This window comes from Cyprinus carpio, unplaced genomic scaffold (assembly GCF_018340385.1).
Source record: "Cyprinus carpio isolate SPL01 unplaced genomic scaffold, ASM1834038v1 S000001054, whole genome shotgun sequence".
In the NCBI taxonomy this organism is placed as follows: Eukaryota; Metazoa; Chordata; class Actinopteri; order Cypriniformes; family Cyprinidae; genus Cyprinus; species Cyprinus carpio.
The window spans coordinates 3,440-25,648 of record NW_024873775.1 but is presented as its reverse complement, the minus strand read 5'-3'; the positions used below and the strand labels follow the sequence as shown (position 1 = coordinate 25,648).

The window sequence follows — 22,209 nt, the reverse complement described above, 5'->3', positions numbered from 1 at the left end:
GCTAGCAACTGATTCACGTACGAAAAAAAAAAAAAATACAAACCATAAGTTATTTTAGCGATGAAAATTAGCTGAGAATTGCTGAGGAAAATGACAGAACTGTAATAATCTGATTCAGTAGATTCTCTTGTTTAATTTAATATACCCCTTCTTGGAATGAAAATAAATCAAAGTTGTCGAGATAAATGGGGGGAAAAACATAACTAAAGGCACACTGTGTTTTTTTTTATAAGTGTCTTTGCAATTATGAAAAAATTCTGCTCACTGCCTGTACATTACTTAACCATTCAAATTAAATTTTTTTAAAATGGTTTTCTCCGAAACAACCATCTTGCAGTTATCCTATGGTTTACACTGTAATTAGTGCATGGTTTTAGGCCATTCAAACAGTAGTCGATGGTAGTTGGTGTCAGTATACAATACTGACAGGGATGTTTCTTCTCTCACTCTCTTATACCTTTATTCCTGATTGTGTAATTTTGGGCTTTGGAGCCATTGAACTGTATTCACCAAAAGGGAATTTTTTTCATAGCCATTCACTATAAGTCGGTATTTATTGACCTGTGTTTAAATGCATATGTACATTCACAAATTCATAAGCAGTGAATTACATGTCTTGGAAAACACAACCAAACTTGACTTCATACATCAGGTGCAATAAAAACAATACTCACATGGGGACTTCTGTGTGTGCCTGAGGAGATGCTTTACATAAGCCCATGATTAATCATAACTAATGCAATTCTTACCACCCATAAACAGTAATACTTTCTTACAGAGAGGCACAAAGGTGGTGTGGTGGGTTACCGCGAGATCTTACCTTCGAGGATGGTACGTGGGTGGGCTGGTAGGGTTGAGGGTGAGGGTGAGGTTGAGCTGGAGTGCATGGAGGTGGGAGATCCAGTGCTTGAGTGAGTTGGTGAGGTGGTGTCATTCCCTACACCTTGTTGAGGCAGTAGTTGACAATAAGAGTTACAAAATAGCTGGAACCGGGGGATAATACTGCAAAACGGTAATGTAGCTTACTCCATCCTTCACATGAAACAAAAACACTGATATACGGGCATGCCTTAATTAATAATGAACTGTTACCCTTTCACTGTTATTGATGGGGTTTTGTGATGGATGTTGTGGGTGAGAGGCCTGTAGCCTTAGGTTAGGGTTTTGAAAGCAAGTTTATGATTATTGTGATATTACTTTAATGTAATTCTCAAACTTCAAAACATCATATTTATGTATACTGTTTACCATTGGTGGTGCTGGTTTTGTTTTGTTGATGTGCAAGTTTGCATTGAGGGTGAATTGCTCTTCATTCTGTATATTTCAGATTTTGACACTGAGAATCAAAATCTTTCCCTAAATGATCATTTTTACGCATGTGAGAACTATAAATAAATAAAAATAAATAATTTATTCTATATCGCCTATATTTTCTGAGATATATAATTATATCCTGAACTTACTATATATACTATAGATACCTATTATGATATCGCCAGGCACCCCCTACTACTCTCACAGTGTCCGTCAGTATACATACTATATATATATAGAGATATTAATATATACAAATTAACATTTTTGTAAGCGAAAAACTCACTAAAAAACTGAAAACTCTTACATGATTCATTGATTCTCTAAACTATTATTAAAAAACATTATTAAATTGTACTAAAGCAATTTCAGCTTTGTTTTGTCAGTTTCAATTTGTTTGTTCACTAAATAAAAATGTCTGATTCTGCTACTAAATTAATTTGATTTGGATTTGGTCAACAAATTTGTGTAGTGTTTCTTTACAAAGTAACATAGCAAAATAATGGTTTGACTTGCATAATACAGCATTTTTTTGCCTTTTTTTCATGGATCCATGTTTTGACATCGTCGTCTGAAACACCAAAACTTTTCAAAAATGCATGCAAAAAAAAAAAAAAAACAAAAAAAAAAAATATATAATATATATTTTTTTTTAGTAAAAATGGTGTAAGACATACCCTCCAACAATAATAATTAAACAATCAAAAAAGAAAGACACCACTATAATCCTATAACAGTGACCGCTGCTTATTTATTCATGCTGCAAAAGCATGCGGTGGGAACTCACAAAACACCTTAATATTTCATCACTAATGATATTGTTTAAATGTTTCGAAATTCTTGGTTTCAGACACAACTGTGTTTGACCAGTTGGGGACAACCATTTGAGGGAATTTCTGTTGGTCTAACAATGTGGGTTTATTTAGCGTAACATTTTTATTATTGTGACACAAAAATTCAAGTAAACTATAAAATAGGTAGTTCTTTTTTAGAGTGCATCTAGGCCCCTGCTGCATAAGCTCAAACAAACACTAATTTATTTACATGACATAGTTGAAGGAAAAACAGATAAAATAATCAGTGATGAATACAAAAAAATCTGAAAATTATGTTAAATAAAATTTCACAAACAATAGGTGTTTTGTTGTTGCGTGGTGAGTGTGGGTGAGGTTGATGCGTTTGTCTGGTTATTAGGTTCAGTAAAATTGCCTAAACGATAAGGTTTAGTGGACAACACGTTGTGCAATATTTTTGTATTGTACAAAAATATAATTAAAATGGATTATAATTACCATAAACAACACAATCTAACAAAATTTTACAATTAAAACAAAACATCATTAAAATAAACAATAAACTGCATAAGATTAGAAACTGGTGCATTTAAAATAAATAAAAACAAAACATGATTAAAAAAAATACCCAAAAATACACAAAACATTACCGTATTTTTAAAAAAATTTAAAAAAATCAAAAAACATTATAAAAACAAATAAACACACAAATAACATAAAAAAAAAATATAAAAAGCAAAATAAGCTGAAAAAAAAAAACATGAACTATAATGTTAAATACACTGTTACCTGCAGCGGTGCTGGTGTTTTGTTGTTGCGTGGTGTTTGGGAGTGAGGTTGGTGTGTTTGCCTTGTCATTAACAGTAATTTTACCTGAATGATAAGAGTTATAAGATCAAATAAATTGTTTCACTCAGAAAATATGCTGACACAGTCCAGTATGAGATGTATGAGACGAAGAAATAGGACATACAATAGTGACCCCAACATAATGTTGATACAAAATTGTTTATTATCAAAAACTGCATAAGCTCAACAATATGCTCAAAAACTGCATAAGCTCAACAATATGCTAATTTATTTATATAATATAGACTGAAAACTAATAAAAATAATAAAAAAAAAATAAAAAAAATAAAAATATAATAATAATAAAAACATTAAATAAATGTTAAATGCACTGTTACCTGCAGTGGTGCTGGTGTTTTGTTGTTGCGTGGTGAGTGTGGGTGAGGTTGATGTGTTTGTCTGGTTATTAGGTTCAGTAAAATTGCCTAAACGATAATAGTTAGTTGTTCAAATAAATTGTTTCTCTTATAAATACTTTTACTCAATCCAGTGTGAGATATACGGAAGATGGCCAACAAATGGTGCAATAATTTTTGTATTGTGCAAAAATATAATTAAAATGGATTATAATTACCATAAACTGCATAAGCTAAGAAACGGGTACATTTAAAATGAATAAAAACAAACCGTATTTTTGCTCTATTTAAAAAAATCTCCTTAAATCAAAATGTATTATAACCATAGAAAGTATATAATCAGCAATATCTGAATGTATTAAAATCAAAATAAGCTAATAATCGGAGCAATATCGGGTTGTATTTTTTTGTTTCGGAATCAAAAAAAAATAATTTCGCTAAAAAAATAAAAAAAAGAAAAAAGAACTATAATGGTTAAATACGCTGTTACCTGCAGCGGTTGCTGGTGTTTGTTTGTTGCGTGGTCGATGTGTGTGGGTGAGATTGATGTTTTGTCTCTTTATTAGTAGTAATTTTCCCTAAATGATAATCAACATTCATAAGATCTCAAATAAATTGTTTCTCTTATAAATACTTTTTAACTCGTTCAGTATGGCATATTAGAAAGTCGGGCCATCACAGTGTGTTAACCAACATAGTGCTGTATTTTTGCCCTGTTTACTTTTAAAAAAATGTCTTTAAATCAAAATGCATTATAAACACCCAATGCGAAGAACGTATATGATAAAGCAGTATCGGAATATATTAAAAAAGCAAATAAAGTTGGAAAAAAAACCCTGAAATGTAATGTTTAAATTACACTGTTACCTGCAGCGGTGCTGGTGTTTTGTTTGTTGCGTGGGGTGTTTGGGGAGTGAGGGTTGGTGTGTTTGCCTCTTGTGTCATTAACAGTAATTTACCTACAATGATAAGAGTATTTTGATCAGAATTTTTTGTTTCACTCAGAAAAATATGCTGACAGTCCCCAGGTATTGAGATGTATGAGAAGGAAAGACATCACATAGTGACCCAACATAGTGCCAGATTTCTCTATTGTACAAAAAATGTTGATACAAAATTGTTTATTATCAAAAACTGCATAAGCTCAACAATATGCTAATTTATTTATATAATATAGACTGAAAACTGATAAACTGGTAAAAAATAATAATAACACACATAAAATAATAATAAAAAATACATTAAAAAATGTTAATGCACTGTTACCTGCAGTGGTGTGTGGTGTGTTGTGTTGCTTCGTTGGTGTTGTTCAAATATTTATTCTGTTTATCTAGTTACAATAAAAATTAAAAAACCATAAAAGTAAATTAGTTAAAATTTCAAAAAAAATAAATTTTCTCTCATAAAAACACTTACACAACAAACCAATACAATATAATAAAAAAAGACAACACAACACGTTGTGCAATATTTTTGTATTGTGCAAAAATATCATTAAAATAAACAATAAACTGCATAAGATTAGAAACGGGTACATTTAAAATAAATAAAAACAAAACATGAAGTCGGACATCACATGGATACCCAACATTGTGCCGTATTTATGCTCTATTTAAAAAAATGTCCTTAAATCAAAATGTATTATAACCATAGAAAGTATATAATCAGCAATATCCGATGTATTAAAATCAAATATAAGCTAAACCCATGAACTATAATGTTAAATACGCTGTTACCTGCAGCGGTGCTCCTGCATCGTTGCTGTGTTTTATATTTTTGTGTGGAGATGTGTGTGGGTGAGATTGATGTTTTTGTCTCTTTATTAGTAGTAATTTTTCCTAAATGATAACATTCATAAGATCAAAAAAAAATGTCTTTTATAAATACTTTTACTCAGTTCAGTATGGCATATTAGGAAGTCGGACATCACATGGTTAACCAACATAGTGCCGTATTTTTGCCCTGTTTATTTAAAAAAATGTCCTTAAATCAAAATGTATTATAACCACAGAACGTACAGTATATGATAAGCAGTATCTGAATATATTAAAAAAGCAAAATAAGTTGGAAAAAAAACCCTGATATTTAATGTTAAATACGCTGTTACCTGCAGTGGTGCTGGTGTTTTGTTGTTGCGTGGAGGTGTGTGTGGGTGAGGTTGATGTTTTTGTATCGTTATTACCAGGTATTTTCCCTAAATGATAACATTCATAAGATCAAATAAATTGTTTCTCTCATAAATACTTTTACTCAGCTCAGTATGGCATATTAGGAAGTCGGCCATCACAGGGTTAACCAACATAGTGCCGTATTTATTTAAAAAAATGTCCTTAAATCAAAATGTATTATAACCACAGAACGTACAGTATATGATAAGCAGAATATAAAAAAAAAAAAAAATAAAAAGTAAAAAGAAAAAAAAAACCCAAAAATTTAATGTTAAATACACTGTTACCTGCAGCGGTGCTGGTGTTTTGTTGCTTCGTGTTTTTTAGTAATGATGTTGTTTTTTCCTCCTCATCAACAACAATAATACCAAAAAAATAATAATAATTAAATCAAACAAATTTACTACTCAAAAAATAAAATAACATGAAAGTCCAGTATGAGATGTATGAGAAGGAAAGACATCACATAGTGACCCAACATAGTGCCAGATTTCTCTATTGTACAAAAAATGTTGATACAAAATTGTATCAAAAACACAAGAACATGCTAATTTATTTACATGATACAGACTGAAGAAAAGCTGATGAACTAGTAAAGAATTAAAAAGGAAACATGAACTACTATCATGTTAAATGCACTGTTACCTGCAGCGGTGCTGGTGTTTTGTTGTTGTGAGATGTGTGGGGGTGAGGATGATTTATAGTTCTGGTTTGCAAACGTCCCTAAATGATGGTTATTATAAATTGTTATTAGATCAAATAAAATGTTTCTCTTATAAATACTTTTACACAGTGGCATGCACAGACCTCCACTGGGGCATGGGCTGAAATCACATTCGAATCAGAGGGGGCACTTTAACATTAGCGATTAAAGGGCTCAAACAAATAAATAAATAAAAACCTCTTGCTCAGTGATGTGCTCTTAGCACAGCATGATGGGCAGATGGAGGTCAGAGTGTGAGAGATGTGCATGAGAGAATAATAATGCAGGAGTGTGAGTTTGATGAGATGACGTCAGATTTACCTTTAGTGGCATTTGTAGGTGTGATTGATGCATTGGTGAGAGTGGAGGAGTCTGGCTGAGTGACTGTAATGATGATTGAACACAGTGAAACAATATCTAAGCAGATCAAGTTCTCACTGATATACATTCTTTGACTCACAAGTTCAAATCAGGAACAGCATAACAGAAATAGAGGGACACTTACCTGAATCCTTTGCTTTAACTGTGGAAAGAGTGAGATAAAACAATTAATTATTTTTTGCAGAACTGCAACTAAACTTTTAAACATTTAATTATTTCTCAGAGTGAACGGCTTTTGCGTCAAAAGGAAGTGTTTTCTCCTCTTTCATATTACTTCGCCATCTTATGTGCGATTATTATTTGCTTTTAGAATTGCTTTTTTCCCCAGCTGTCAGAACAGACATGTGATCCATCATATGAGAACCACTCTTCTATAAATATACAAAATAGTGCTTTATATATATATATATATATATATATATATATATATGTATATATATATATATATATATATATATATATATATATATATATATATATATATATATATATATATATATATATATATGTATTATTTTATTTTATTGTATTTTTTTTTAATGGGAATACTAAGAAGAATATAAAGAAGACAGATTTTAAAGTTGCAATGGGTCTAATGTTGATTTTAAAAACTTTTCAAACTCTGCTTCTACAAAACTGTAATAAAAAAATCTAAATTAAGAAAACTATTGCAAAAAGGGAAAAAATAACAACAATAACAAAAAAAACAATAAATAAATAAACAAAAAAAAAAAAAATATTATTATAAATAAATATTTTAGCGCAGGATCTGAATTAATTATTTAATTGATGAAAATAGATGCTTGATATTATATTGCAATGTCTTAAATTTGAATCCTGATATAGCCTAAAATTATTTGCTTGGGTCTCAAACAACAACAACAACAACAACAAACAAACAAAAAGCAACAACAACAACAACAAAACACGCGCACACACACACACACACACACACACACACACACACACACATATATATATATACAGTATATATATAAAAATCTGGATTTAAATCACAGGATCTGGATTTATTTTTGATTAACAACAATAAATATTTCATATTATTATATTTATTACAGGATCTTTAATGTAAACACTGGTGAAGCCTAGAAGGGTTAGCTTAGGTCTCTCTCTAAAAAATAAATAAATAAATAAAATGAAAAACATATTAAATGAATAAATACAACATAAACATCTTGTTTATCCTGGCATGATGGGCAGATGGAGGTCAGAGTGTGAGAGTGTGCATGAGAGAATAATAATGCAGGAGTGTGAGTTTGATGAGGTGACGTCAGATTTACCTTTAGCGGCATTTGTAGGTGTGATTGATGCATTGGTGAGAGTGGAGGAGTCTGGCTGAGTGACTGTAATGATGATTGAACACAGTGAAACAATATCTAAGCAGATCAAGTTCTCACATATTTGTTTTCTGACCCAAATATACAACTGATGTAAAAAAACATACAATGACATACAGCTTACACACACACACACATATAACAACCAACTATTATAACTGTCTGGAAGCATCACAAGCATAACAGAAATAGCATAAGCAAAGAGTGACACATACATCCCTTTACTGAACCTGTGGAAAGTGTGGGATAAAATTATAAAAACTTAATAAGAAACAAATTATGCAAATTTTAATTAATTTAATTACTGTATTTCTAGAAATGAAGAAAGTAAACAGCTTTTGTGCCAAAGGTTGATTGCACAGAAATCGCTGCATGGCGTGCAGCTACTTTCCCATTATAATACCCCATTATAACATCTGTTAGCAGCATTATTTACACATAATTCACGTCTTCAACAGACTTTTTCCAAAATCCAAGTTGTACCATTATAAAAATATAACACTGTCCATGTCACAACTAATCCATGACACCACAACGGTGGCAGGAGTTTTGAGAGATAGTGATGGTGAGCTTGCAATGCAGCATGAAGAAAGGATGGAGGTCAGAGGTCATGAGCAAGACTGACTGTGTGTCTGCTGTGGTGATGTGTGGTGTCATGATTACCTGTAGGTAAGGCAGGAGTAGGAGTAGCGGATTGCATGATGGTGGGTGAGTTAGAAGAACCTATTTGACATGATCATACAGTTTAGACTGGATTTAAATACAGTCCTTATGCATAAAGTTGACACCGATTTTCCACCAGATTAACAAACCAAATGCAGCACTAACCACAAAAAGCTAAATTACAGAAATGAGTAAATTGCATAGGGAGAGAGAGAAAGAGAGAGAGAGACAGAGAGAGATAGCTACATGCGTTCTAAACTAGATTTTAAGAATGCCTTCTCTTTTTCATTATCTTGTACATCCTTACTTCTCACTGACTGCTGAAAGAGTGTATGTCAAAAATAGGATAATCATTAACTTGAGAATTGCGTGAGGGTGAGGTTATTGAGACTAAAGGGTAGAGCAAGTTATTTTAGGTAGTCCAGTAAGAGATATTTGATTGTTGAGAAAACTGCTGAGTTTGACCATTACCTGTTACTTTTGTGTCTGTGTCTTGTTCAGAAGTGCTTGTGGGTGAGAGGACTGTGACCAGAGAGAAAAGCAAGTAAATTTTTGGTGATCCAATACAGGATTTAACTACAAATACACTAAACTACAAACTCATACAAAAGGCCAAAGATGTTTCTTCTAGTCGTACACTTTCAGATGAAATGATGATGATGTCAATATCTTGCATGTTAAAAGGTAGAAGTATTGAAGTTAATCTCAGATTTATAAACTTTCATATTAGTATTGGCATTAGCTATATTAAATGATGAGAGATGAATTTGCACCTTCAATGTCAACAATTAAAGATATGGAAAGTTAAAGTTGATAAACAGCTTGACAATACTGAAGTATTTCATATTTACATAATAATGTATAAAAACTTTTTTTTTTTTCAAAATGGGTTTAAAAACTTTTAAATAAATACATTATATATAATTATTTTTGATAAAATATTATAGAAACATAAATCTAAAAACTTGCAACATGTTTTTGACTAGATTTTTCATCATCTCATACATCCTTACTGTTACCTGCTTCACTTGATTTTGGGACTGTGGTAGAAGTGTGTGAGGGTGAGGGGCTTGTTGCTAAAAGGAAAAGCAAGCTCATTTTAGATAGTCCAGTACAAACTTCAAACTACAAACTTCAAACTTTGACCAAAACTTTGGTCAAAGAAGCGTCTTCTAGCAAGTCGTCAAAATTAAATTGTGATGAATAAAAGCAGATTTATTGAACCCAATCTCAAATGTATTGTACTCATATTAGTATTAGCATTTGCTATTTTAAATGAGAGAAGAATTTGCACCAAAACACAATACATTTTTATTGAGCACTCAACCTTAAATGTCAGTGATAAAATATATGGAAAGTTAAAAAACTAAAATGATTTCATATTTACATTTTAAAGTATTTTTATCAAAATGTGTTTAAAAACTTTTTAATAAACAGTTAAATAATGAGTAGAATATATTTTTTACTTAATAGTGACACCACTTCATCTTTTAAAGGGATAGTTCACCCAAAAATGAAAATTCTGTCATTAATTACTCACCCTCATGTTGTTCCAAACCCGTAAGACCTCCGGTCATCTTCAGAACACAAATTAAGATATTTTTTAAGTGGAACCTGAGAACTCTCTGAAAAACAAACAAACAAAAATCATACTACCAACATCAATATTACAGAAACATAGCAAGGACATTGGTAAAATAATCCATGTGACATCAGGGGTTCAACCGTAATATTACGAAGCTATAAGAACACTTATGTACACAAAGAAAAAAAAAGCTGCGTTTTCTACGTTGTTTGAACTTTGATCTGAAAGAAAACAATGTATCCACGTGCCGCAGCTGACACAGAATGGTATACGCTGTTTGCGTTCAGTGTATATTCTTAAAAATGGCAAAATTGCGCACAAAAAGTGTTCTTGTAGCTTCGTAAACTTATGGTTAAACCACTGATGTCACATGGATTACTTTACCAATGTCCTTGCTATGTTTTTGGACCTTGATCGTGGTAGTACCCTTGCTGTCTATGGGAGGGTCAGAGAGCTCTCAGATTTCATCTAAAATATCTTAATTTGTGTTCCGAAGATGAACGAAGGTCTTACAGGTTTAGAACAACATGAGGGTGAGTAATTAATGACAGGATTTTCAGTTTTGGGTGAACTATCCCTTTAAGAATTTATTTATTCTAGAATTAGAAAATGGTATAAACATTTTTAACAACATCTAAATCTAAGAACTTGACACATGTGCTTTAAACTAGATTTTAAAAAGATTTCTCCTTTTAATCATCTCTTACATCCCTTCTTTTCACTGACTGTCAAAAGAGTTAGACCATTACATTTTTCTTCTGAGTTTAGGTTGTGTGTGAAGGTTCTGAGTCTAAAGGGTAAAGCACGTTAATGTGAGGATTTACAGCAAAGTCACTAAAACTACAAACTCATACAAAAGACCAAAGAACTTTCCTGAAGCAAGTCGTACACTATCAAATAAAATTTCTTTTGATGAAGCCAGTGTCTGACGAGATAAAAAGTGGAAATATAGAAGCTGATCTCAATTTTCACAACAACAATACGATACTTGAAACATACTCTAAAACTAATTTAAGAAAAGGATGTGTTGATGGTTGAATTTATAGAAATTTGTCCTCTAAAACTGGATATTGGTGTAGAAACTGGAAATTTCACAAATAATTAGTTAGTTATTATAAAATAAATAAATAGATCAATAAATAAACAGTGTAGCAATGAAAATATCTTTATTTATTTACCAATACAGCCCACTTAATACAAATTATTTAGCTATAAATAAACAAATAAATGAGAAAAAGTTCCCTGACAACTAAAATTTAAAATATTTTAAAAACAGATCAACTACTGCACACCAAAAAATACTCTCATATTATATTCAGCATCACTTTTCTCTGAAACCCAAGACAGGCTCCTTGTAAAACTGTCAGCTTTGGTCAGAAAAGGGAAGGGAGTTACTAGCAGTGGTCTGTATGTGGCGCGACCTGGCTGCCATGGAAACGTACTGCGCACACAAACTATTTCAGTTTCTCAACCACAGCTTCCTGTAGCACGACAAAACCCTTCCCCCTTCTCAAGGCTCTGGCACTTTGCTTTAATTTCTTTTGTTCGGCTCAGTATACACTGTGCACATGTGGTTCTCGGAAATGTATCGCCATATAACAGTATGTGCGGAAGCGGGAGGAGTCAAATGTACTTTTGTGGGTGGGGGGTTGATAATTATAGATGATTGACTGTAGATATCCAAATTATATCTATGCAACCCTTCTAAATCTTCTACATGAAAGAAGAAAACGACATCTAACTTGTAAAGTGTAGACTACTATACAAGATTATTTTGTGGAAAGATTTGGCATTTTTTGACGCTAAGATAGCTAAGATGTATCAATTTTATAGATCTGAAAATCTCATACATTTCCTTAAATTTTGACTTTGAATTACTGTAGTTTTAGCTCAGATTGGCAGTGCTTTTCACTTTTTTGTCTTTGCCGGATGTGGTTTTGCATGACTTGAAGCACATGCATCTTGAACATTGCTGTTTTGGCAGGTCCACCCATTACATGGAAGATATGAAAGAACGAGAAAAGTGACTTTAAACGTCCCATTTGAACTAGTTTTCTTGTCGTTTTGAGAGATTTGCTTTCAAAACGTGATATTTTCATTTGATTGCCTTGTCACAGTAATCGCAATGGGGTTTGCATAAAACATCAGTGTCCAGCACGCTGATATTTAACCTGCTTTTAAAGTTTGAACTAAACCTCCAAACTGTGCTAGATTCACAAACACTGGCTATTAAAACAATGCATATTACATATTCAGTAATAATGCATTGCAACATAATACACTCACTTTGGACTCACATTAGACATTTAGACTCAAAGTATAAATAATTCCTTTAAAACTACTTTCAAATTGTTTCCCCAACATTGCAAAAGCTGTTTTCAGCATTATTTGGTTTCATCGTTTTAGCTTGTTACAATATATTGAATCATTTCTAATCAATTTCAGAGTGTAAACTTGATTTTCTTTATTTAAAGTGGAAAAGATTTGACTATGGCACTACTACTTAAAATTTTAAGTAAACTATTTAAAGGTCTTGAAGCGACGCGACACGAAAACACCATTAAAATCCGTACTAGCTCTTTAACAGCTTACTCTGGAGATGCAGACATAAAACCAACCATCAATCCAATGACAAGACCTGACTTAAAATGAATTGTGTTTACATACAACAAATGTACAAATAGCTTATTATAAAAACTGATGCAATAAAACCAGGTTTTGATGGGTTGTGATGATAAAGTGCAAAGTTTTAGAAATTGGAGTTCTTTTAAGGCGAGACACTGAGGAGGAAATGCTGAAACAATTATTTAATAGTTAGCTCAGTGGTTTCACAAGCATTGTGCAGTTGATAACTTTAGAAATAGAAAATATGTTCATCATTCATTCACCCTCATGTTTTTATTTTTGTTTGTAGACCACAAAAAGAGATGTTGTTTGATTATACTGCTGGTTGCCATTAGCTGTCAAAGTCCACATGCAGTGCATTCCTACTCTTCTGAATTGATAGTATGAAGATTTCATTATTTTAAGACTGACATTTCAGTCTGTTCCTCACACAAATCTATTGTATGACTTGTAATACAGCCATATGCACTACTTTTATGATGTTTTTAGTCATTTTGAAGCTCAAAAGCCTTTGGTCACCATTAACTTTCACTGTAGGGAAAAGTGTAGCATGAACATTTAGCTAAATATCTACGTTTATGTCTTACAGATGATAAGAAAGTCGTACAGGTTTGGAATAACATGAGGATGAGTAAATAAGGACATGATTTTAATTTTCAGTTTAAATAAATGTACGGACAATTAAAAACATTGAAATTAGTAGCATCAGATACTGATTTCAGGAATATTCCCCTGAGCACTGACTCTAAGGCTTAAATCTCACACGTAGGCCCATCGTTCTGTGGCTTTCTTCCTTGTGATTTTCATGTATAGCGCAGTCGCAAGGATTCTCATCCGATCTCGAGCCATAACACTTTTATATATATAGTCAAAATATATTTTAATGTAACACGTTTCACGACATTTCTTCAGCGTCTCACGCGAGCATTTTAGCCGGCAAACTTACAAGCAACAGAAACCTGGCTCAAAATGGAACAAGGAAGTGTTCAGAGGCCTGTGCAGTAAGGCATCATGTTCAAGAGCATCATGCAATGTGACACTCAAATGACATTCAAATGAATAATATTATATAATATGAAGATCAGATAAGATTATTTACTAAATTACTAAACCTTATTAGTAATTTTATTTTTATTTTTTTGTGATTTGATATTGGAATTTGTAATGTTGTAGTGTGATATTATCTCTCTCTCTCGCTCGCTTTAATTTTTATTTTATTGTAATGGAGTGCTGTAATTTTATGTAACAGCATCATGCCCAGGGACAGGATGTTAAATAAATGAAATTACTTAAATAAAAAAGAGCTACATATTTGTAATATTTAACGTTGTATTTTTGTACGTAATCTTCTGGTTTGATAATTTTCTCAATTTTTTATTTTTTTTGGCATGAGGCACTACTTGAACTATTTGTTTTATATTTTCATTTATTTATTTCTTTATTTATTTTAAATTCCATGTTTTTAAGCAGTACAAATATTAAACATAATTTTAATAGTAAATTAGTCAATTCCATGTTATTGAAAATATCGAAAAAATATTTTATATACAATTCTAAAATGTACATATATTACATTAAAACATATTATATATAAAAAAAATTATATTACATTATATTATATTATTAAACATTCAAAAATAGAAGTTTCAGCTGCTGATGCAATTTCCCCACAAAGAACTCCAAAGAACTCAAGTCAAGAACATCAAAAATGGTTCTTCACAAGAAGAGCCCAAGAACCTTTACTTTCAAGACGCTCTATAAAATAACAAAGAGATCATCAACAGCATCCATCAGAATGTGTCAGGTGAACGCTGGGATGATTGACTGACAGCTCGGCCTCTAGCAGAACCTCGAGCGAGTTTGAGGGGACACACCCAAACCAGCCTGCTCTTTGACAGCTCCTTTACCAGGTAACACAAACTAGAACCCAACACACCTCTCGAATGTGTCCCGCCACAGAAGCATTAAAAAAAATCACGTTAGGTGCTCTGCAAAGCACTCTTTTGCAATATTTCGCGAGTTCGTGCTTTACAAAGCAACAACTTCTCACTTTGGCCGACTAAAGATTCCCCTTCTTCTTAGTGAACAACGGTGGAGATTCTCAGTGAAATAATAATATTTCTAACAAACAATACTTAAAATAAACTGAGGACTCAAGACACCAAAATAAGTCTGTCCTGCACGTACCCATTAAGACTGAATTCTCATTGACATCCCTGTCAAGGTTCGAGGAAACACTCATTCACTAATTCATTTTATGTTGTTATTTTAGTGTTAGGACTAATGATGATAAATTTGACTCAATAAACCATATTTACTATATCACGCACAACACAGAAACGGGAACAAAATATGAATGAATTAACACCACGACAATGACCTTCTGTAAGTTATGCGAACAATTAATTCTGCATTCCAATCAAATGCCACATAATATAAACCACAGCAGTAAATATATTTAAAATATATATATATATATATATATATATATATATATATATATATATATATATATATATATATATATATGAATGTATATTAATATTAATTATACTGTAAATTTACTATATTTCATTATATTTAAAAAAATAAAAATAATAAAAAAATTTTTTTACTTACATAAGACCAAGCATAGGACCAAAACCAAGGGTCCTAGCGCAAACAATTTCGCCATATCCAAGAGTTCAAAAGCCGCTTCTAAGACACCATATGTCCTATTTGAAACAGACACAGATCTGGGTTAACCATCAGAAAGCGTAATGTCTTTTTGGTCTCTCTTGCTCTGTTTTCATGTAATCTTACTTGTTCTCATCCGTCTAATCAGTCGGTTCTGTATCTGGTGAGTTTTCACCTTTAAAAAAAATCCTTAAGCAGTTTTTTTGGGGTCTAGAGACAGCAGAGCAGTGTCAGAGACACTCTCTCCTTCAGCTTTGAGTCAAGGCCCTTTTTTAACAGGAAGTTGCATTTTCATCTACGCCACACATCTCTCGCCTTCTACTGTGTCATGTCCTTCAAATGGGAAATGAGAGAAAATTACCGAATTTTTTTCTTTCTTTTTTCTTTCGGCGACCTGCATCCATAGTGAGAGCCGCACCTACAGATGACGCACATTTAAAACTAAAATCACCTCCAGTTTAATGTGTGAACATTTCAAATCAAATGTCAAAGACACAGAAAGTGTTGCAGCACATGGATCAAGACATCACCCACATTAGCCAGGCAAAATATTATTTATATAAATATCAGCACTATTTGAAGTCTAATTCAAGGACTGGAATGGAAATATTAAATAGATAAAAATAAAATATAATAATAAATTAATAAAAATAAATACATTTGTGTGTGTGTGTGTGTGTGTGTGTATATATTTAAACTATAATTTTTATTAAAATCTAAAATATTTTTCATATTATATATAAGCTAAATTAACGTATAATTATACTTAATATTTAATCAAATATAATCAAAATATATGACAATGCTGTCATATACATACATATATATATATATATATATATATATATATATATATATATATATATATATATATATATATATATATATAAATATAAAATCAAATATATAAATTTGTATATTTAAGACTTAATTTTACATATTTTTCACAAATACTGCAATATGAATGAATGAATGAATGAAAACATATATACATATATATGTACCAGAAAATGAAAAGAAAGAATTTTCAAAATTTCTTAACATTTTGCTGTGACTTCAATTGTTTTAAACAATGTAACAATTTTTTATAAATCAGTATGTTACTGGAAGCCATATTGTAAATACAATCACAGCCAAAGGGTTTGGCTCTGTACCCCATCACTTACGTTTAATAGTATAAACGTTGCTAATGTATATTTCCATATTTTGTATTTTAAGTATGATATTATTATCTTCTATGCACTAATTTGCATGCTTAATATGACCAAACAAATCTCATATCTGATTATCTAAGTGGCATTTATGAATTAAACATGGCTCACATAAACACACTAAAATAGTTTCGCGAAACATTATGCTATTGTTTTTTTTCATCCTCAATTTACATAAATGACTCAACGGTGACATCAAACTCAAACGGCTTACAAAACCTGAACTTCATTGCTTCTCGACTATTTCTCACTTTCCAAGGTACTCTGCATGTAGGCAGCGCTGCAAGATACCACTTCCTTGCTTGTTTTTTTTTCTCCTCTCTTTTTTTGGTTTCCCGCCTGTTTGAGGAAGTAGCACAGAGAGAGACGTGCAAAGATGAAAACTCAAAGTGACAACCTGCTGACTATATGAGCACAGATAACAGAGTAAGATAGTAATGATCTTCAAATATCAATTATCAATAAAGAGAATTCAAAGAGACTGATTATACAAGATGAGAATTCAAAGAGTTCTTGAGTATCAAAATATAGTGAATCAAAAGTGCATGCATGTGAATTCCTCTTTTCTTTACTTCTCTTTAGCACTTTAAGAGAAACTGTAAGTAAAAATTACCATTTTCTGCTTTTTTTGTAAAAAAAAAAAAAGATGCATGCCAGAGTCTACAAAATGAACTTCCTGCCGAAACCTGTGGCAATGATACCATGATATAATGTTATATTAGCATGAATGTTCATGAGCTAAATATATCTGCTTTGATGAGGTTCAGGTTTTTAAATGGCTTCACATTAGATGCATCAAAACTGGCTAAAATGAATAATAAAACCATTCTATTACAGTGTAAAACAAGATATAAAACCTCAAACAGACATTACAATAAAATAGTAGGTGGTGGGTAGTTGGCTGTCTCAAAGGGTGATCAACCACTTCCTGAAGTCTCTTCTCTCACTCAAAGCACATTTGCAATTTTGCACAAGCAAATACACAATCAGACCTTTGAAGTTTGAAGCCTTAAAAAAATGTACCTGTCAAGCGTACTTGCTAAAGTCAATGAAAAAGTGGCACGTTACCATAACATACTCAAGTAACCTCGACGCTGTCATTTGATTTTTGATTGATTGCGTATTATAATATAACAACAACCAAAATTAAAATTCAGAAGAAATGTGAGAAATGTGTCTACCGTATAGTTCATTCCACAAAAGAGATATAACTGAACGTAGTGAGACTAGCATTAGCAAGCACAGCTAATTCACATGGTTTAGTATAACAATTTTATCTGTATAACATTATGAACTATATTTGATTATATAGACCCTTTAGTCTTTCGTTTAACTACTTGTTGACAGAAATAATTTTAATCTTCACTTTTAAACAAATGAGATTCTAAGATAGCACAAATTACTCTAAGCTAAGTACCGTTTGATCAAAATGCAGATTTGATGGGTGTTTTCGGTCTGACTGGGGTTGAAATCTGTTACCTGTGTGTGGACAGAAAATACAGTAACTACACATGTAATTAATCCTGCTGGTTATGTCCCCTGTTTTTCTTTGACCTTTTCGACCTGCTCCAGCAGCTTTCGAGGGACTGCTTAAGGACAAAACCAGCCCTCTGACCTAAAAGAAATCTTTAATGCACTTGCAACCATATTTCTCATGTTTCGTGGCTGTCTGGCACTGGTCCACACCATGCTGTACCGCCTGCTTGCATAAACATCTCTGGGGCACAGCGCTGTGTGCTACTGATGGCTGCATCCCAATTCTGGGTCATATGGTATGCGAGATTAAGGTTAATGTGGTCTAAATCATAATATGCTGAAAAAGTGTGCCAACCGTTGTTAAACAGAAGTATACTCAAATGTTAGTATTATTCAAATAATAATATACTTTGAAAGAATATCCTGTGAATACAGCAGGCCAAAAATAGTATGAGAAACGAGTAGTACATTAAGTCCGAATGTATAGTATTCATAAAACAGTGATTCTGAAGTGCACATCCAATGGCCACTTTACTAGCCCATGAGGTACGTACAAATTTCATTTTTACTATATTAAATGTACTTTTTTATTTTTTACAGTCATAAAATTGGTTTCTCATTAAGTGTAGTACCAACTCAGATATAGTAGTATGCATTAAAACGAGCATACTGTCTCCTGCAAATCAATAAGAAGTAGGCTATATACTTTTAGTGTGCAGTGTAAATATGGGAAATTCATTTTCAGTGATGTTAAAACTATATATCTGTTTCCCCCTCGTATGTCATGGTCAGCTGATGGTCTACAGTACACCAGCTTGGATATTCTTGTCAATCTATTTGAAGAAAGCACGAACATCCTAGGATTAGTAGTGTGTCAGCGGCTGATGAAATCTCTATTTTTAAACTACCAAGCATTTAAGTATGTGAAATTAAAGAGGTGTGGCCTAAGCATGCTGCAGCTGCAGCATTAACAGGGCTGAGAAACGCTGCAACACAAACTTATACAAACCATGACCTCTTCCTCTTTGCTCTACTCGATCATGGTGAAATCTCTAGATTTACACTATAGAAAGTGAAAATGTTCAGACGTTATCTTTAACAGCTACTTGCTCCCACGAGCAATGATTCCATATGAGGACATTTATGTGTTCAGATCTTTTATTTCACGCAAGCTTTGTTTTCTTTTCTACCAAAGTCATCTGGAGGTTCCTGACAATGCAGCTGGCATCATTATGAGGTCATGAGGAGAATGGAGGTCACGGCAGGGCGGGAAACACACTGGGGCGCCTGCACAACCTGAGCACCAAGATGATACAACAGAAGTGCAGAATACCTTTTTCAAAGGACATAATATGACATTCTCACAGACTATAAAACACTTTTCATCAAGTATAAAATCCTGTTCTCTTAAAAATGAGTTTTTCAACCTTTTCCAGGCTCCCTTCATGGTGAACAGAAGAAACAGCAAAACAACTGTTGCATAAAACAAAAGTTTCTCATGGTGTAGTAAATTGTGTTCTTTAATATTAGCTATTTGATACAAAGCAAAATGCTCCTTTTCAAAAGAATTAAGTTCACAGAAATGAGGAAACAGATGTGAGCGTGAGATGTAGCTTACTGTGTGAAGTTTCCTTCGATTTCTTCACCATTATTTGTGTGAAAAATGTGTGGACGCTGATTTGCATTCACGGAGTTTTTTTGTATTTTTTTTTTTTTTTTTATTGTTTTAAAGAAGCTCAAGTTTCGTTGGTTTACAAGAACATGGACAGTGATGTGAGGACATGAGTTGTTTCACTTCCTTGCACAAGAAATCGTTTAGTAAGAACAAAAGTTCCAGCATGTGGACAGCTGTTCCTAACTATGCTGATGACATTTTCAAAGCATTTCAAATTTGTATTAAAAAAATAAATTAATAATTCCCATCAGGTACGTTTATGACCACGTTCACACCTGGTATTTACGTCCATTGCGAGCGATCTGCGATGGCACGTGACACCACCTTGCGGTTGTAGTTGTTTTGTAGAACAGAGAGAAACGAAAAAAGGTAGAAAAGGGAAACAAAATCCGTATAAACTGCCCTGCAAATATTGTCTAAGGCAGTAAGTGCTTCTATGCACTCCCAAAATAATAACGGACTGGTCAAATATATGCAATAATTTAATGTAATATTAACTAGATATAGGCTATATGAGCAGGGGCGGAGCCAGGGCGAAAGCTTGGCCATCCCTCTCCAAACTGCACTTTGTCTCTCTTTTTTCTTGACAAGAAATGCATTTATCAAGATGTGGAACGTCTCTTTATGACCACACCATGCTTGAGAATTTTCAGACGCGCACTTCAGCTTCACCTCGGCGTCAGGCGCGAGTCAAGCGAGCGCGAAAAAAGCTACAGCAGCCAAGTGAGCTTCAGTAGAACAACTGTGAACCGCGGTCTGATGAGATGTTGTTAGACTGTATGTCAGTAAAACACACTTTCCTGTCGCATCAGCCGTTTTACTTTTCTTCAACAGTATGCAAATGTGGTGTAGCCTATGCTCTATATCACTTCATCATAAATAACCCGCACTAGAACTATGAGCATACATTTATGTCTAATGTTGACTTCCGGCCCTTTTCACATTTTTATCTGCATGTCTCATCCATGAGTATGCAATGTTGGAGAGCAAGCTGAATGAGCAATAAAGCTACAGTGAGCCCCTTTATTAAAATACCTGGAGGTGAGGAAAAAGACAAAAATTGTCATATTCACTCAGGATTACTTGATCTAATTCACAAATATCTCAGTTGCAATTAAGTAGGCATTAATTGTACTCAGTTGTGTTTTAGGCACTAAAACAGTCCAGTAGGCTACACATTTTTATAGTGAAAAAGGAAGATTTCTGTGCCACCCCTATGAAAACATCCAGGCTCCGCCACTGTAGCTATATGAGGCATTCAAAAACCAACCATTCAATCAAACACTTTACCTTTGCGTGCATTTTCAATAACACACATATAAAACACACACAAAAACAGACATATATATAAAACCACTTAATAAAGAACTTTTCTATCGGTTGCGTGCATTTTTAAGCACACACATATATAGGCCTACATATAAAAGCTCTTTATTATGACCTTTTCTAACTTTTTAAATTATCTACTACTTAACAGCTTATTTTGCATTTTATTAACTGCAATAATATATGTACGCTACGCAGAAAGTGATGCAGTCAAATAGCCTACCCACCAAATACTAATACCAGGTATAAGAAATGATAGTGAAGTTCTAGCCCTCCACCACTGGATGGCAGTGTGCATCCATGACCGTGTCAATGTCTAATTTTGCCTCTTTGCCACTGTGGGTGACCTGTTTTTTTACATATCTGCATGCACCCCCTCATCCGCCCTTTAAAAGAGTCATCAGCCACATTTTCCCATCTTGAGGCCTGTGATTATTAGTGCAGCAGGACTGGGCTTAAATCATCGGCTTTTTTAGGAATTATATATTATATATATTCCTCGATCTCTCTCTTCCCGAAGGTTACAGCATGGTGAGGCAAGTTGGCCAGATCTTCTTTTTGATTGACAGCTTCCTAACAAGGACAGCCTAAAGCGACGGAGTTGCGCCCTGAAGCCCCTCTCCTCTCCCATGATGCACCAGAGGGCACAGGGCTGTGTGTGATGTGTGTCTTCATCCTGTTCCACCTGCGCACACTCACACAGTCAGAGGGCTATAAATGTGACATTACCAATATGAACTTTCACTGTTTCTCATCAGGGTGGATATGATGATAAAGAGCCATTAAAGCACCTTCCCCCGTCCTCTGACTGGCTACATGCCATGAAACCGATAAAAACTAACACAGACCTTTCAAAGTGTCATTTTGTATACAGACCTGCTTACACATTTTAACATGGGTACATTACACTTCATGTACACAAATAGGCAGGTGGTAAATACCAACAGCTGATAAAGGAAAATGTGTTGATTTGATGACAGGATGGGGAAAAACTACAGCTACAGCTTTTGGACACCTAGTATTGTGTTGCAAAGATGCTATATTGTTCA

General features: G+C 33.1%; 1 protein-coding gene across 1 annotated transcript; it reads right to left on the bottom strand.

Annotated features, from left to right (window-relative positions):
- Positions 1-803: 803 nt before the first annotated feature.
- LOC109046705 (cell wall integrity and stress response component 4-like) lies at positions 804-15,880 on the bottom strand. Its single transcript, XM_042754002.1, has 12 exons — positions 15,599-15,880; positions 15,416-15,510; positions 9,058-9,108; positions 8,587-8,646; positions 8,139-8,153; positions 7,867-7,929; positions 6,690-6,707; positions 6,506-6,568; positions 6,127-6,204; positions 3,296-3,382; positions 2,898-2,981; positions 804-943 (listed from the first exon to the last, which is right to left on the bottom strand). Exons 2-12 carry the CDS (start codon positions 15,468-15,470, stop codon positions 804-806), a joined length of 714 nt encoding a protein of 237 aa, XP_042609936.1. The 5' UTR covers positions 15,471-15,510; positions 15,599-15,880.
- Positions 15,881-22,209: the final 6,329 nt, after the last annotated feature.